This window comes from Echinops telfairi, unplaced genomic scaffold (genome assembly GCF_000313985.2).
Source record: "Echinops telfairi isolate 266 unplaced genomic scaffold, ASM31398v2 ScPeMD7_7424;HRSCAF=8462, whole genome shotgun sequence".
NCBI lineage: Eukaryota > Metazoa > Chordata > Mammalia > Afrosoricida > Tenrecidae > Echinops > Echinops telfairi.
Genome location: NW_022111324.1, coordinates 51,692,982 through 51,710,410, shown reverse-complemented (window position 1 = coordinate 51,710,410; position 17,429 = coordinate 51,692,982). Strand labels below are relative to the sequence as shown.

Sequence of the window (17,429 nt, the reverse complement as noted above, 5' to 3'; positions counted from 1 at the left end):
GGGGGGGAGCTGCAGGAACCCCGTGGAAGGAGCTGCACACACTGCCTCTGTTCTTCCCTCCTACTCACACTTGGCCAAACCCTACTCCCTAGGTCAAGGTCTTATTCATTCTGGCCCACACCTCTCCCATCTCTGAATTCCTGGAGTTCTTATCAACACCACTCATTTCCAGTCATCCAGGGGAGTGGGTGGGGATGTCATGAACCCCAGGGAGTCCTGAGAGGGTGAGCTCAGCCCCTACTGTCACCAGAGCCGTGGGTGTGTGGATAGTCAAACTCAGACCTACTGACTCCGGCCTCCAGGTCTCAGGTGGCCCGGTGCCTGCTGGCCAACCAACCCTACCTGGGCTCTGTGAGTTTCTGCTGAGGTCATTTCCTATATTGCTGTGGGTAAAATGATCTTTTTTACTACTTCTCCCATATGTAAGCTGTTTTTCTACATAGGCTTATATGATAGGATCAAAGAAGGTAAAGACTAGGCTGTAGATAGTTCTAAATCTCCCCTGGTACCTACATAATAATCAAGTGTGTCGTAGGTGATATATTCAGGACCAGTGACAATCATAAAACCAGGCATTTATTTTCGGCTTTGAAAAACACATTGGCCTCCTACTGTAAGAGCTTGAATTTGTCATGGCTTACCCTGTGTCTTATCCAAGAGGAGAGAAAAGGCCCCTGGCTACTTCTTTTAAAAAAAGCTCTCCACCATATAATTCAATAAATTGTTGTGTTTAAACTTCTTAAAACATTTTTTTCTAAATGTAAGTCTTTCTCCAAATAAAATCGTAGGTAGACACCCAATATAGTAAACATAAAAGCAGAACTGTTTTGGTGGGAGCTGCCATTAGAGCAGAGTACTGCCCACATCAAGAGGAAAAACATTCAACTGCCACAGCCAACAAAAGCATGAAGGAGAATGCATCCTGCCCATAAATATGTGAAAACTTTTATCTGTGAAAACACAACATTACAAATAAAGAGTAGAAAAGATGGACCCTTCAAGTGCAGCCAGAACAAAATAGACATACAAAATATAAAGTTCAATCCCTACCTCACACCATTCACAAAAACAGACTGCCTCTTTATTCAAGGTAGGTATGTAGGAAAGAAAACTTTCAGAATATATAGGTATATATGCGCATATCCCTAAAACTTCAAGGTAGAAAAAATTTGAACCCAACTCACTGCCATCAAGTCAATGCTGACTCATAGTGACACACACACACACCCGCCCCATCCCGTGGGCTTCTGAGACTATTCACAGGAGTAGAAAACCCTGTCTTTCTCCTGAGGAGCTGCTGGTGGGTTTCAAACTACCAAACGTGCAGATGGCAGCTCATTGTGTAACCACTACACCACCAGGGCTCCTCAAGTCCAAGCTGTAATAAAGAAAATGTGTGATAAGTACACATATTCCTCATTGATCAATTGTCTCATTTTCTGACAATCCACATTTTTGACAGCAGTAAAAAACCTATCCTTTGATTATTTGCACATGAATGATGTACTTCTAGGAGTGACGGTGCTGAGGTACAAGGTGAGCGTAACGCTGGCGGTAATGGCTAAGGCTATGTGACAGCTGGGCTCGGCCATGATCTCAGTGGTGGTCAGCTGTGTGATGATACCATGTGGGAAATAGGCAAAGAGGCAATCATCTTCTACTTTGTGATATGGTGGCCATCCTCTCTTTCTGAGTAACACGTACTTCTTATAACAATCTGATTTTTGTAAACTAACCATGTTAATACGTTGTGAGTGGGTATATTCTAAAATTTAAAACTTTTTAAACATAAAAGAGATAAAATGCAACAAAATGTGAAGACATAAGCAAACTCTGGTAGAAAATATCTGGACGCCAGCACACCACCAAAGATAAACAATCAGGTCAGTCTACATGCCGGCCACAAGGGAAAGACGAAGCCAGCCTGAGAGGTCTGCCTCAAGATGATGATTCAAGAACTTCTCTGAACAAGCCTCCGGATGACCTTCTCCCAGGGCTTAGAAAAGTGTCCACAAACAGACAGCGACGGCATCTCGTACCGTACATATAAAAACAGGTATAACATCTGCTACCACAAATGGATCTTTGTATGCATGCATAGCTATGCATGTACATGTGTATATACAACAATCCTAGAATACAGACAGAATATTATTATGTCATTTTATTGGCAAAATCATTGATAACTGCAAGAAGGTCAATGATTGCCCAGGGAAAAATATTTTATTTATGATAAAGGTATGGCCTACATGTTCCACCTCCTATCTAACACCCTTGAAATGACAAAATTAAAACATGGAGCACAAGCTAGATCATGGTTGCCCCTGCTGAAAGACTAAGGACTAAAGACACCGGGAGGGGCCATGAGTGGGTGAGTGGGGGCATGCCTACAAACGGACAACATGACAGATCCTTTTAGTTTGGGCACCGTTCAATATCTTAACTATCTCAATATTCTGGTTTTGATACTGTTACTAAAGTTCTGCAAGATGTTCTCGGTGGGGAAAGATTGGCTAAAGGGTACACACAACTTCTCTATTGTTTCTGTGACTGTCTCAAGAAGTCAAAATGGCAACGAGAGCAACAAAGCCCTGGAATCACTGTCTCATTTTGAGCTTGAATGAGAGAAAGTATGGGAAGGAGCTTCACACACAGCCATAACCCCCGCCATTCAGAGTCACGGGGACCCCACGTGTTCAGAGTTACAACTGTGCTCTCCATAGGATTGTCAAAGGCTGGTGTTCCAGAAATAGACTGCCAAGTCTTTCTTCCAAGGTGCCTCTGCCTGGTCTCAAACCCCTTCTGTTCGTACCAAGCACATTAACTGTCTGCACAAGCTGCATCTCCACAGAGTGCCACGTGCTCTACAAATGCTCAACAAATGCTGCAATCACCATCAGCTTCCTCAAGAGTACTCATTGTCACCCAATTCCTTTGGCCATTAAACCTTCTACATCCCTCTACCCTACCAGGGTCTGCTCACGGTACTTCCATCATCCATCTCTCTATCAGACTGAAGTTCCTTGGAGAAAAAAATGTTTTATCTACCTCTATATGCCCAGAGGGAGCCCTGGTAGAGCATTAGTTAAGCACCTGACTAGGACCTGAAAGGCTAGCAATCCAAACCCACCCAGGGCTCTGTGGGAGAAAGCCCTGGGGATCCGCTCCTTTAAAGACAGAGGATAGAGAAAACCCCTATGGGGCAGTTCTACTCTGTCACATGGGGTTGCTCTTTGTTGAAATTGACATTAACAATATGCCCTGAACCTAGCCCAATACCAAGCACAGAGTAAGTGCTCAAGAAGTGGGTGTCAGTCTGGAATGAAGTCATGATTTTCTTTTTTGAGACAGTGTTCCAGGACTCACAGAGGTAAGGGGGGAGGGGATTGGGAAAGGGAACAGCCAGCAGCCACGTGCCAACGCCTTGAAAATGTCATTGAAAGCCCTCTCCTTCATGACTTGCTGGGAACCCAAGTGAAGCAGAGACCTTGGCAGATGCCGAGGGCGTGGCAGCCGCAGCCGAAAGGCACACGCCCAATTCTCTTTGTGGCCCCCTCAGGCTCTGCCACGGAGGGCATCGACCCTTTGTCATTTGGGTCACTGAAGTCTGATGGGAAGGAGGGCTATGGTGTGCTCTCTGGAAGGAATCTGAAAGTCTAGCAATGAATGTACCCCAGGATCTGGGGTGATCTCCCACAAACTTCACATTCTCCCCGCCTTGGTTGGGGCAAGCATATTTGGCTCGTGGAGTGGGGAGGTGGCATGAGGTGGGGGTTCCCACGCCTTGAAAACAATGCCAGCTCCTCACTCCCACTCCAAATAGTTTTCGAGCATAAGAAAGCACAAGCGAGTGCTTTTGCTGCTAATGTTATCGGATTATTTTTCAAATTCTTACTCAATTACATATCACACTCTTATCTGCAATCTCCACAGGCCAAATAGCCCTGCTTTCACTTGGTGCCCACTGGGCCTGCAGGACACCAGCAGGATTCCTCCCAAGCAATTCCAGCTCTTATAAACATGAGATCGTTTTACATTAAGTTTTGTAAAAAGAGTGTGTGTGTGTGTGTGTGTGTGTGTACACGTGCCTTTTTTGTTCTCGAAGGAGTGAAGGAGACCATCTGAGGCAAACTGAAGGTTAAATATCTGGGGGCGGGGGGCAGGTGGGGGTTCTGTGCCTGTCTAGATAATAAGTAACTCTTTGGCAGCTAGCTCCAGAAGTGCTAGCATTCCTGGACTGGCAGTCCTGCCCCCTTGGCCAAAAGAGCAAAAGAAACCACACAGGCTCGCGGCGCAAAGCCCACGAGTTCACTCATCGGAGGGCAGAATTGGCATGAGTGGGGTTAAAGCTTTGTTGGGGGTGGGAGGGGCCCTACTGCAGTTTTAAGGAAAGCTGGGTGTTTCAGAGTTGTGTTTGTACTGGCCTTAAAAAGACCCACTTCAAGAATCTCGTTAATCAAGGCCCCAGATATCATCTACCCAAAATGTTTCGATGTTTGGTCTAAAATTGCTGACAGCAAAGAGCTGAGATAACTTACATCACCGCAAATCACTGAATAAATGCAGAGATCAAGAGATAAAGCACAACTGGCTCCGAGGAAACACAGGACCCATTAATGTCGGCGTGTCCAAATGAAACCTTAAACTCGAGCAGGAAAGACGAGTAGGAGAATGTGTGGTAGCGATTCTCTGGTTGCCAGCCTCCACACCACCACCACACCCCACACACACACACACACACACACACACACACACACACACACTAATCAGCACCTAGACCCTATGTGGCAACTCACTTCATGAGACCCATTTCTTAGTCACTTATCCTCTTGTCCTCAACAGGAGGAAGCCAAGAACGATGTGACAGTTCATCTTTCCGCTTTGCCGTTGAGGTGCTAAGAATCCCAAAGGCGGAATAACTGCGTCCCCATTACCCGGCAGGCTGTCCCTCCCCAGGAATGATATTTTTTAAATGCTGGAATGATAAAAAGACGAGCTGTCATGATTATTAATAGTACTCGCTTACAAACAAAAACAAAGGCGTGTGACAGCCTATTCATGAAGTGAAGAGAAGCAAATGGCATCGTGAAACATCTGAACGCCATATTACCATACGCCCCATCATCATCATCATCCAGAGACATCTTTCAATGAGACAAGAGGCCTCTCTTACTCGCTTGCTTACAACGAGTCAATTCCAATCAGAGCAACCCTGCAGGACAGGGCAGCAGTGCCCCTGTGGGTTTCCGAGACTCATTCTTTACGGGAATAGAAGGCCTCAGAGCAGTGGTGATTTCGAATTGCTGGTGGCCAACATGTAACTACTGTACCTCCAGAATCCCTAACAGATGGAAAGAGGGGTAAGAAGCAAAAGGTCCTACATTTTAGGAACAGGAGCCCTGGTGACACAGTGGGCTGCCAACAGCAAGGCCAGCCGTTCAAACCCATCAGCCAGTCCACAGGAGAAAAACTAGACTTTCTACTCCATATAGAGTTCCAGTGTCGGAAACTTACAGACGCGGTTCTAACCAGTCCTGTAGTGTCACTATGAGTCCGGATTGATCAATGGCAGTGAATTTGTGTTTGTTTAACATCTTAGGAGGTTTGAAGCTACTTCCCCCACAGCTTGGGGAATAGATCAACCCAGTACTGCCGGTATATCCACACTTCAAATACTCACGAGTCAATTCCAACTCATAGAGACCCTACAGGACAGGGTATAACTGCCTGTGTGGGTTTCCGAGACTAACTCTTTACAAGAGTAGAAAGCTTTGTCTTTCTCCCAGGAAGGAGCAGATGGTTTCAAACTGTTGACAGTAGCCACACTGTGACCACCCCCATTTGTCCCAGCCAAAGGGTCAGGAATGCAAAGTCCCCCCCCCCTTCTTTCTTTCATATTAAAGATAACCACCCAACTTCCCCTTTTCCTTCTTCTCCTTGTCCTGTTGGTTTGGTGCCTCACCACCCACTCTGTAAAATGGGGATAACAATAGCCCTTTCCCTCACAGGGCTGGATGATGGGGGATCTGAGTTCATAGATGTAATGTGCTTAGAATCAAGCTTGGACAAAGAAACACTTGATAAAATGCTAGGCAGCCACAGCAACAGCCAGAACCAAAAACTACTGTCCCATTTTACAGATGAACACCCTGGGGCTGTTGGCACTTTGGGTGAGTCCAAGATCACCACATCCAGTGCTCCTTCCATCGTATTCACTCTGTCCCAAGTTAGCTATCAACTCGCAGATTTCTCAGTCAAGATGCCTCCTAAAGAGTAACACACAGCTCACAGGATCTGGCCTACTGAATCCTTCTCCCCTCAAAAAAACAACAAACGATTGGAGAAAGTACCACCAACTCTTCCCAAACGGGTTGTATTTCTTACAGCTTGTGGTAGAGTGTCATGGCTGCCCATGCTCTCAGACCCTACAGTCCTGTGGAGTGCTGGCCACCCAGCTCTCCCTCCCCACAATCACTCTCCACGGAGCCCCTTCAGACCTTATCCACCACACTGAGATTCTAGATGCAGGATCCAGGCTCAGTCAGCAAAGGGAAGGCCCCAAATTACACAGCGTCCTTCAAGTCACCTGCCCACCAGTCAGTGCATTTTTAGAAAAAAACAATTTTCAAAAAAAACAAAAACCAGGACTCGGCCTTCTCACTAGCAGATGGCACCCTAAAATACCCACAAACATGGAGGCGGCGCCCTGCCCAGCTGCTTTTCCTTCCTCACCACTATAAACCCTCCCAATTCAGAACCACTCATTCACAACACAGAAATATGGTCCAGGCAACTAAATGCTAACTGATTTGGAAAACCAGAGGGCCCACTTGGACCCTTCATCCCCAGCTACTTGTACCAATTGCTGTCTTCTGGAAAGACACTGCCCCGGTTCCGTACTCAAAGCCGAAGCTGCTCTAACACCTGCTCGAGACAGACCGACTCTTCCCTTCACTTTAGGCTTTTGGCTACCTGCTGAAAACGGTGACTACACCCTCGACCCCTGCGCAATGTGCTTTGTCTGTGCTACAGAAAGTCTTACTCTTGTTTTAAACTCTTGAGGATTTCGGGGTTAGTCACTTCCTAGGTTTCCAAGGTAAGAGATGTGATTGAAGAAATCTGATGCACTCCTATAGAGCCCTGCAGCAATGAGTCTGAAGAGGGCAGAGGAGGTGCTCAGAAGGACAATCCTATTCCTCTTGGGGTCAGGGCACGCAGGGTGCCAGACAGCTGGTACCTTTACTCGTCCTGGTGTAATCACAGTGTCACAATGTTTCATCTAGTTTGAATTTCAAATAGTATTAACATTGGAGCAGGGAAGGCCCGCCGAAGTATGCACTGTCACATTCAATCTTCATGCAGAAAACAGTTCAATTCAATTTATAAACATTTAGTGCTTACTATGTGCCAGAAGCTGGGCCCAAGGAAATGAATAAAAGGCAGTTCTGTCCCCAAGGAGCTTAGTGACTTGTAAACAAAGAGATGCAAACAAAGAGGTTAAAATGTAATATGATGGATGCAATAATCTAAGTACGCACAAGGGCACTTCACAGGAGGCACTGACGAGGAAGCGAGGTGAGGTGCTGAGAAAGCCTGCTTGCAAACCTGTGCGGAGAACAAGGAAAAGCAGAGAAGGCTTCCTGGAGGAGGTGGGACCTCCAGATTGGAGGGAGAAAGCACAGTCCAAAGGGAGAAAAGAGCCCAGATAAAGCACCCAGCCAAACGTCACACTCATTGCCATCAGCCCATTCTGACTCGGTGACCCTACAGGACAGAGGAGAACTGCTCCTGTAGGTTTCTGGGGATATAAATCTTTATGGGAGCAGAAAGCCTCATCCTTCTCCTACAGAGCCACTGATGGTTTTGAACTGCTGACCTTGTGCTTAGCAGTCCAACTCACAACCCATTGTGTTACCTTTGGTTGCTTGGATAAAGCCTGGCAACATGAAATAACGTGTGTGGTGAGGGAAGTATTGGCAGTGCTTGGAGTGTGGTGAGATGTGAGCAAGGAGGGAGGAAGTGAGGGGCATTGAAGTCAGTTTCACTCCAACTTTCAGAGCACAGTCAGTTCAATTTTTCTGAGTAATCACTTCGATGGTGTTATGTACGATATGAAGGGGCTTCAAAAGGAAAAACGGAATTGAAAGATAATGGAAGTTTTCTATCAACTGTTTGAAGCTAGCCACTTATGTTGTTAAAATCAAACTACAAAACTTCCTAAAAAAAATTATTGCCCGACTCTGTTATTTATTCATTTAGTCATTGTGCCAGTCAATAATATTTATTAAAAACCACAACTGAGCTATAATATTATTGGTTCAAGACATGTTTTCTTAAGAAATCCCATAATACAAGTTACGGACACAAACCAATACAAGTTGCCTTCGAGCAGACTCCTAGTCCTGGTGCCCTCAGGTGTGCGGACTAGAACTGCTCCACGGGGCTCTCAACCGGTGAACCTGTGGAAAGGAGCCCTGGTGGGGCTGTGGACCACTAACTGAAAGGTCAGTGGTTCAAATCCACCAGCTGCTGCTCAGGAGGATAAGGCCATGTGCATTTGTAACGATTGACAGCCTCAAAACTCTATGGAGTAGTTATACTATGGGGTCCTATGGAGTCACTATGAGTCAAAATCAACTTGATATCGGTAGGCTTTGTGGGGGGAGGGGGGACTGTTTGAGCTTTTGAAGGCAGCTCATCAGATCTTTCTTCTGAGTAGAAAGAAAAGGTCATTTTCCCAAGCACCTCTGGGTAGGTTTAATCCAACCAGCAACCTCTTGGTTAATAGTGAAATTCTTCCCAATGATTTGAGCCACCCAGGGACTCCAAAAGTTACTTATTTAGTGTATCTGCCACACACGTTTGCAATAAACCACCAAGCCAGGTGCTGTTATCTTTCTGTCATGAACGAGTCACCTTGGAAAGAAGCTGAGTGACAAGCAAAGCCATACCAGAAGGAGGCGATGTTGGCAAGATTCCAACTGAGGACTGGTTCTACAAAACCAATATTCATTGCACTGCTTTACATAGCCTCAGATCATTTCTCCCAGAAGTCTAGGAGAGAGCAGACTAACATACAAATACTAACACTGAAAGCAGTGTGAGATCAGTGCCATTTGAGATCTATTAAGAGAAGTGCCGTGTGAGTGAGAGAGAAGGACAGGTCATTTCTGGTCATGGAGGCCAAGAAGGCACCCTGGAAGAGGCAGGTTTTACCGGAAGGGTGCAATTTCAGAAGGTGAAGATTCGGGGCTAGGCAGTGAGATGGCATCTGAGGAGCAGCACTGGGAACTCAGACTCTGGTGATGGCCAAGCTTCAAAGTCCTGCTTCATACTAAGTGGGTTACAGAAGCTCCTATCCTCACGCTCGTCACCAGCAAAATGGCACCACAGCAATATAGAGTTCCCGTGAGGATTACAAAACACTTTATGTAGGAATACATAGCATACACACACACACACACACACACACACACCCGCTGCCAGGAGTCTGACTCATGGTGACCCTGTAGGACAGAGCAGAACTGCTGCTGTGGGTTTCCAAGGCTGTAAATCTTTACCAGAGCAGACAGCCTCATCTTTCTCCCACGGGGCAGCTGGTGGATTTGAGCTGCTGGCCTTGCAGTTATCAGGCTAATGCACAACCCACTACATCACCAGAGCGTACCTAGCATGGTGCCTAACAAACGTTAACCTCCTAACAAACCGCAAAAAAGTTAGCAAGCAGTGTAAGAAGTGTTTCAATATAGTCCGTGGCCCTATTTAAGATAGTCCAAATGATCCCTGATGACATAACGGGTTACACACTGGGCGGCTGAACACAGCCACTCTGAAAGGGAAAAAAGACGAGGCTTTCTACCCCATAAAGAGTTACAGTCTCAAAGACTCACAGGGACAGTTCTACTCTGTCCTATAGAGTCAAGGTGAGGCGCAATGGACTCGATGGTAGTGCATCTGGGGGGTTTTTTGCCCCCCACCCCCACCCCCGTGTGAAATGATAGGTTACTGTCAAATTGAAGACCAAGTTAAATATCAACCTGGAAAAGACGGTCTCTACTCAAAAGACAAGAGGGAATCATTAGTGAGAAGAGCCCATGTTCTTTAACATTCCAAGCAGATCTCCCATGGGAACCCTCAGTCTCTCCCGGTGATATCCAGTTCACTGTGTCCTTGCAGAAGAGGGGTGAGGCCCCGGAGACAGATTCTAGAAAGTTCTATAGAGAAAGAGAGACATTCAGATTGTCAACCAACCCTTAACATGTGCAAGATTTTGTTCCCATCTTCCTCTCCTCAGCCTTTACTCTCCAAGCTAAACACAAGAAATAGCTGAGAAACAATGATTAACCCTATTTCCCTGGGAAATAGGTGTGTCTCTTTTATTAAGGGTAAAGAACTTTCCCAAAAGCTAACCAGAGTAACTGAGAGAATGATTAGTTCTTACTTATTACATCTTGATAATGCCTGGCTTCTTACTTATTTTTAAATTAATGTTTTTTCTATAAGGTGATTACCATATTACCCTTAACACGTTACTGTGAAGAAACTTTGAGGTTGGTAGTTATTTCACTATCTCAAGTGTGATGATTGGTTTCATGGGTAGAAAATGAGTCAAAGCAGCAAGGTATATGTGCGGTTTGTTGTATGTCAATTAAACTGGATAAAGCTAACGAGATTATAGTAAAAATGTAGTGAATCATGTAATTATTAAAAAGCATAAACAAACACACATATGATTTTGTAAATACATATGTCAAAACTGCAACTATGGGGGCTAGGTATATTAAAAGACAGAGAGATTAAGATCTTACACATTATTATAAAATCAGAAAATCAGTAACAGTGCTATTGTGTTTTTGCCATTTTAAAACATGTTTTTCCAGGCTTTTATTACTTATTTTTTAAATAAAACAATTTTAGAAGTCCCCTTCCTAGATTCTCCAAAAAGGCCAAATTCTGCAACTGACCCTCAAATACCAGTAGAAATCTACAAAGGGGCTGTTTTTTCCTTGCAAGTGGACATCACATTATGGTGCGGTCGGGGGAGCAAGAGAAGCATGACAGCCCGGAAGAAAACCTCTCTTCTGGAATCCTGAAGGGTGGGCATTGACTAGGCTAAGGCTGGGCACCTGTGGGCTTGAAAGAGGGGTGGCCCTCCAGAGCAGGGTCCAGAGAGACTCTGCCACCTACACGGCAAACAGCTGCTCAGGGCCTGTCCGGGCTTTCAACGGCCTGTGTGGTGCCTGGCAATGTAGCCAGGACTACTAAGGGGATTCTCCAGAGGGCATTTCTGCCTACTCCCCATGCCAAAGTTAAGGACCCCCTCAGCCACATGGTTTCCCAACCCTGACCATGCACTTTCACAGCACGTGGCACCGTCCCCTGGTCGGGGGGCCACCAGCTTCCTCCAGGCTCTTTCTACTCTGAGCTGCTCACTCACTGCCCTCAGGTGGGTTCCTACCCAGAGCCACCACCTAAGACACGGGAGAACTGCCTCTGGATTGCCGAGCCGGTCACTCTTTACTGGAGTAGGAAGCCTCATCTTTCTCCTGTGGAGCTGCTGGTGGTTTCCAACTGCTGACCTTGCGGTTAGCAGCCCAAAGCGTACCCACTACGCCATCAGAGTATTAGAATTTCCCCAAGGGCTTCCATGTTCTTCCTACCGTTCACCTTCCTGCCGGGAAGCTCTTTTCCCTGAGCCTTCAATCATCTCCCAGAAGATGATAGCATCTGCTTGGGGGTTCCAACGAGATGTTTTACTGCAGCTTTTCACAAACTGATTATAGTTAAAGCTCCCTTGGGGAGTGGGGGCTGGGAGGAAAGACGCTTCGGAGAAGACCTTTGCTGGCATGTGTGAAGAAGCACTCAGCCCTCCCAGGAGGAATGAGCCTGTTTAAATATCAGCAATCAGCATTCCCAAATGCGGGAGCAGGCAAGAGAGGGACAGGCAGGCACTGGAGTTTTCAACGTCACCTCCAAAGGGTCTTGAAAGAGTTAAACAGTTCAAAAGCAAAGGCCTGTGATTTTTCTGTCAAAAGGCCCCAGATGGAAATTACTAAATTTCATTTCCAGGCTCTGCGGTGCCAGCACAATGTTCTCCTAAAGCATTAAAAATACAAAAAGAAGAAGACGAGGGCACTGATGATGAGAAGGTCTGAAGACCCCTGACGTTCTCCAGAAAGGAACTGTAACTGTTCAGCACAAAGTGCCACCATTTCTGTGCCGCCTGGAATCTTTGCACTTACTGTCAGTCTGAGGCTTGCTGTCAAAACTCCAGGTCAGGAGAGGATAAATGACAGGGAGACAGACTTAAAAAGAAAGGGCAATTGCTGGAACTGTACGCAGATACCACCTAGATTAGCATCCCAGGTAACCTTGTCCCAAACTTCACCACCACTTCAGTGCTTGGATTCCAGGGAAAAATGCAAAGGATAGAAGCCAAAAAGGCCTCAGGTGATGAGCATGATTCTAGCTAGTCTGGGCTGTCAGGAGTTTCCAGAGATTAATGTACATGAAAGCATTTTGTAAATTGGATAAAGCTATACAAAAACAATAAGAATATTATTGCTCCCGTGTCTGATGTTGAGAGGCATGAACTTTCTGAGGAATCTGAACACCCCCAAACCAGAAACAACGATGGTTTTAAGAAGGCTGGCCCGGCACAAAACCACACTGGGGTAGGGGCTGGGGTTGCCACCTCACAAGGCCTGCAAGCGGGTGGTTTTGGAGAAAGCAAAAGCCACAGGCATGAGTGGATTCTACTAAGCCCATCTGGAGTCAATTCAAACCAGAGGAGCCTGAGGGCAATGTGAGTTAAACACTGTGATGCTAACCACAAGATCGGGGGTTCAAATCCACCAACTGCTCCTTGGGAGAAAGATGAGGTTGGCTGCTTCCATAAAGATTCAGTCATGAGAACCCTACGGAGCAAGGATTGCTATGAGTCGGAATTGAACTGATAGCAGTGGGTTGGGTTTTTTTCTATTCAAACCATACTAACTGAAAAGCAGGAACCAGGCTTCTGGTCTGTGGGTAATAAAAGAACCACAGTCAAGGAATCCCCTGTGCAAAGGACAAGTCACCTGCTCATTTTACAGAAAAGGACACTGAGGCCCAGAGGGTGTCAGTGACTGACCCATGAGACCTTCTGCTACTGCTGGCAGGACTTAAAACTGAAACTCAAGTGCCATTCCTAGACTTGTTCCCTCTCATTTAAGAGTGTGTGTATGGGAGAGGGGCTTTGTAGTAAATATGTAATGTAACCCAAGGTCAGCCCAATTGAGCCAGAAAAAAGACTCAGCAAACCGGTGAGTCAACAAACTACCTAACACTGTGCCAAACGATGAATGTGTACTACTTCATCAAACCTGCACAACCTCCTTAGAAAACAGCTATCCTTGTGTTTAGTTTGCCAAGTTGGGAAACAGAGCTTCATCTCACCGGCCTGAGGTGGCAGAGAAAGTTAATGCCGTTTGACTCTATAAGATCTGCACTTTGAACCATCAGACCTCATGGCCTTGCTGTCACAGGGGTTTTCACCTTGGCACCTGGAAGGTAAGGCTAGCAACGCCATAAGTCCTATATAACACGTCAGAAGCTGAAACCCATAATAGCCTGCTGACCAAGGACTGACTTCCAGCCAGAGCCAACCGAGAACCCAGGTCCCTCTCTTAACAATTCCTAGGAGAGCTCAAATTCTAGAACCTGCTCTGGAATGGGAGCAACATGAGGGTGGGGACTTGGTTCGTTCACTGCTATCATTGCCAAGTCCCGGACTCACACATAGGCACTCAACTGCTGCTGGACAGAGGCATGGAATCAAGCTGCATAGTTTAGCTGGGTGACCTTGGGAGGGTTTCTTATCGTTTGTAGGCCCCAGTTTTCTTTTGTGACAGAGGGTGACAGCAATGCCCACATTTCCTGGGTGGCCTGAGGATCAAACAAACTACATACAGAACCTGGGACCACAATGAGTACTCAAAATGTAATTGATAAATATTACTAATATTTATTGATTGACCAATGCTGGCTTCTCAAGGACTTTTTCTTTCTCCGTAGCCCTGCCCCCTGCACCCCTCCCCCAGGTAAAGTTTTTTTTTTTCTAGTAAAGACATAGAACTGAGAATCAGGAGGGTAAACCTGCTTCTAATTGCAAATCCCCCACCAACCTAGCTGTGTGACCTTGAACAAATCTCTTAATTTCTCGGTACTCTCCCTCAACTGTAAAAGGAGGGATTAGATTATTCAAATCCATTTCATAAGCATTTATATCGGGCACCTTCTCTAAGAAAGACATCATGCCCAGCCACCTATAAAATTCAACAATCCCAAATAGTGGCAAGGGGGCGGGGCAGGGGTGGGGATTTTTAGAGCACAGCAAGTCAGCTTCTTGCTTGTGGCAAGGTTGAAAAGATATCCCCAATAGCTCGCTGCATTACATCATCTCAATGAGCAATGTTTGTAAATACACAAAGTGTTTAATGTTGAGACACTCATGAGAAATCTTTTGCCAATAAGGCATCAGCTGATCCAGTTCTATTAATGCCTTTCAGCCCTGAACCTTCTCCCCAAAATAAATAAATAAACATGTAAAATCACTTTGCACCTTAGTCAAATGGCATGCTGCCTAGAGAAGCAGGGGAACAGTCAAAGTTCTTACTGCTCCCTATGGCAACAGTTAAAATAAGGATGTGAAAAGTGAATGACATATCTGGTTAAACCTGCAGGGGGTATTCCAGGAGCAGAATGCAGTGCATCTGGAAAGGACATGGGAGGCCAGTGGCCTATTGTTTACAAAAACAGCCATGGTTATGAACAGTGACAAGAGGCCAAGACCTCAATTATAACTCACAACCACACCTCTCCCACTCCCAGCTCAACTGAAGCTATCCATCAGTCAACTCCCCATCTCTGCAATAAACCCACCAATATTTGCAGTCAAGTGGACAGAAGGTCCCTCAGGGCACCTTCAGCATTGACCGCGCTGATTTTTTTTTTTAATCCTGCAGGCACAAGGGGGACTTCAAACTACCTTCCAAGTGCCCATTTCAAAGCCTAGCCCTACCCTGCCCCCCCCACCACACACACACACACACACACACACACACACACACACACACACCAGGCAATCTTCAGAGGGGAGACTAGAGCCTTCCCAAGTCCTCTAAGATAGAAAGGGTCTCCTTGCATTGATGCAGGGAAAGGAGGGGCCCCTCCCTCTGTCCTCTGAAACAAAGGAAAACCAAGAGCTCCAACCATGTGGTGTAACAGTCAAGGCCACCCACCTCTCCCATTCCCTAGCAGAGGTCTCAATGGACTGATGCCACATGGCTTTTTGCAATGCCTGGTCAGGAAGGGGCAGTGCCTTGCACACTTGCATGCTGGGGTCCTTGAACAAGCAGGAAGTCCTCTCCTAGGGGAACTGCTGGGTAAGCAAAGGCTACCTGGGACTGGGCTCTGGATTCCCAAGCCAAGTCTACCCAGCAACCAAATATACACATAGATCACCTGGTTTCTCCAGGTACACCTCGTGCTTTATCCTTCCCATTTTTTGCAGTGAGGCAGATAGGGCGTTCAAAGCATGTATTCTGGAGCAGTGGGGGACAACACCGAAGGGTTAAACAATCGTATCTGCCCGTCGTCCAGAATCAACGCCACCCAACAACCTTAACATATCAACTCTGTTCAGATGTGGGTGAGGGTGGGGGGCAGGGTGTGGACAGCAACCTGGTTTTTTGTTACGGTTTTCTGATGCCTGGTTGTTTACTGGGCAACCAGGGACTGGACTGAGAGGAGGTGCACCCAAGGGGGCTATGAACTTGTATCTGCTACCATAGCGAGTCTCCTATTTTCAAACAAGGAACGCACCAGGGAAAAAAAAAACCCGCCTCTCCTACCCCTTGCCAGCTTTCAAAGTCTTCTCTTCAATGTCTGAAACACAATCCTACACACCTGTCCGATTTCAGTGGTCCTTCCAGGAAACCTAAGGCTGTTATCCAGAGGCTAATTGCAGCCATTCTTTACCAATGGATCTCCGGCCCCTCCCCCCCCACCCCCCCTTCCATCCTTGGGGAAAGAGCTGCCCCCCAAACTAGGGCCAAGACAGCCCCACACAGAGGCAAACCTGAAGCCCACCCTGAAAATCCATCTCCTGTGCCACCTGGCACTGGCAGGGTGGGTCAGACCCACCTATAAAACCACCTCTGGGGTCAGCCTCTCTCTCCTCACCTGCTCCACCCACAGAAATGAACACCCTGCAAAGGAAGGTGGAAAGGCACGCCTCATGGGTCCACACAGCATAAGCATTATGCCATTATTTTTCAAAGCACTTACCTTTGACCTGAGTATCGTACTCTGCTATGATCTCCTTATCTTTTTTGAATTTGGCTGGAGACGTCATGTTTTCCTTTTTTCTTCCAAATTCGAATCTTGAATTGATAGATCCACGGGAAAAATCCAACCGCCGAAATCAATACCTCCAAGACCACTTCTCCCAAGGGCAGAAGGGGCCCCCGCGGTGGTCTCCAGCGCTCCGGCAAGCGCGGGCTGCGGGCTGAGCGGACGGCTAATGCAGGCGCATGCAGACGACGGGCGCTGGGGCGGGAGCGGCGGCGGTTCCTGTGCTAGAGCCGGAGCCGCAGCCTCAGCGTTAGCCGGGACAACTGCAGCGCCCGGAGGCTGGCCTGGGGTCTGACATCAACGACACAGGCAGGGAGTGGAAGTCCTTCCGCACAACAGCATGGTGTGGGGGTGCGGGGGTGTGGACGCGCCCAGCTGTGTCCCCGAGAGGGAGTGGATGCGTGTCGGGGAGCCGGGAGCGGGCTGGGCTTGCTTCGCGGTTTTTTGTTGTACGGTCTCGAAGATGCAGCAAATCAAATCCCAAACGGGAGCCGCCGCAGCAGCGAGGACTGGATCGGAAGTCGTTTGCTCCGGTTCACTTGCCTGTAAATGCAGGAGAGGGGGGGCGCGGGGCGGGGGGTGCGATCAGCCTGAGCTCAGATCCTAATCGCGGCGGGGGTGGGGTGGGGGACGTCGTTCGTAGAGCCCATTCAAACCCAGCCCGGCCCTCAGAACCCAGTGCCGCGAGGGAGGGAGGAAGGAAGCTCCCGATCTGGATTTTGTTTTAAGGCTAAAAACACTTTGGAGCAGCCGCCCGTGAGGGCTCCGGGCGGGGACTGCGGCGAGTACGCGGGGCTCCGGGCAGTGACTGCGGTACTTCGGCGGCCGCCTGGCCTCCAGAACCCCGTCAGCGCTGGGCAGTGGCCAGTCCCAAGGGGGCCTCCCAGCCCTGCCTCCGACGGGGTCCCTGACCCCCGACTAGGGCACCTCCCCCAACATCAAAGGGGTGGGGATCAAAGCCCGGGTGGGACGAACCACGGGGCACAACTTTTCTCCCCCTCTCGCCCCACCTCCCAGTTTTGTTTCTGGTTATT

At 47.5% G+C, this 17,429-nt stretch overlaps 1 protein-coding gene across 7 annotated transcripts in view; it reads right to left on the bottom strand.

Annotated features, from left to right (window-relative positions):
• The window catches only part of SRGAP2 (SLIT-ROBO Rho GTPase activating protein 2), a 277,777-nt gene that overhangs the window by 258,870 nt on the left and 1,478 nt on the right, over positions 1-17,429 (bottom strand). For all 7 annotated transcript variants that reach the window (XM_030887788.2, XM_004699842.3, XM_045298319.1 and 4 more), the window contains exon 2: positions 16,330-16,938. In XM_030887788.2, coding sequence (XP_030743648.1) covers positions 16,330-16,396 — 67 coding nt within the window. In that variant the 5' untranslated portion in view covers positions 16,397-16,938. The remainder of the gene's footprint in view (positions 1-16,329; positions 16,939-17,429) is intronic.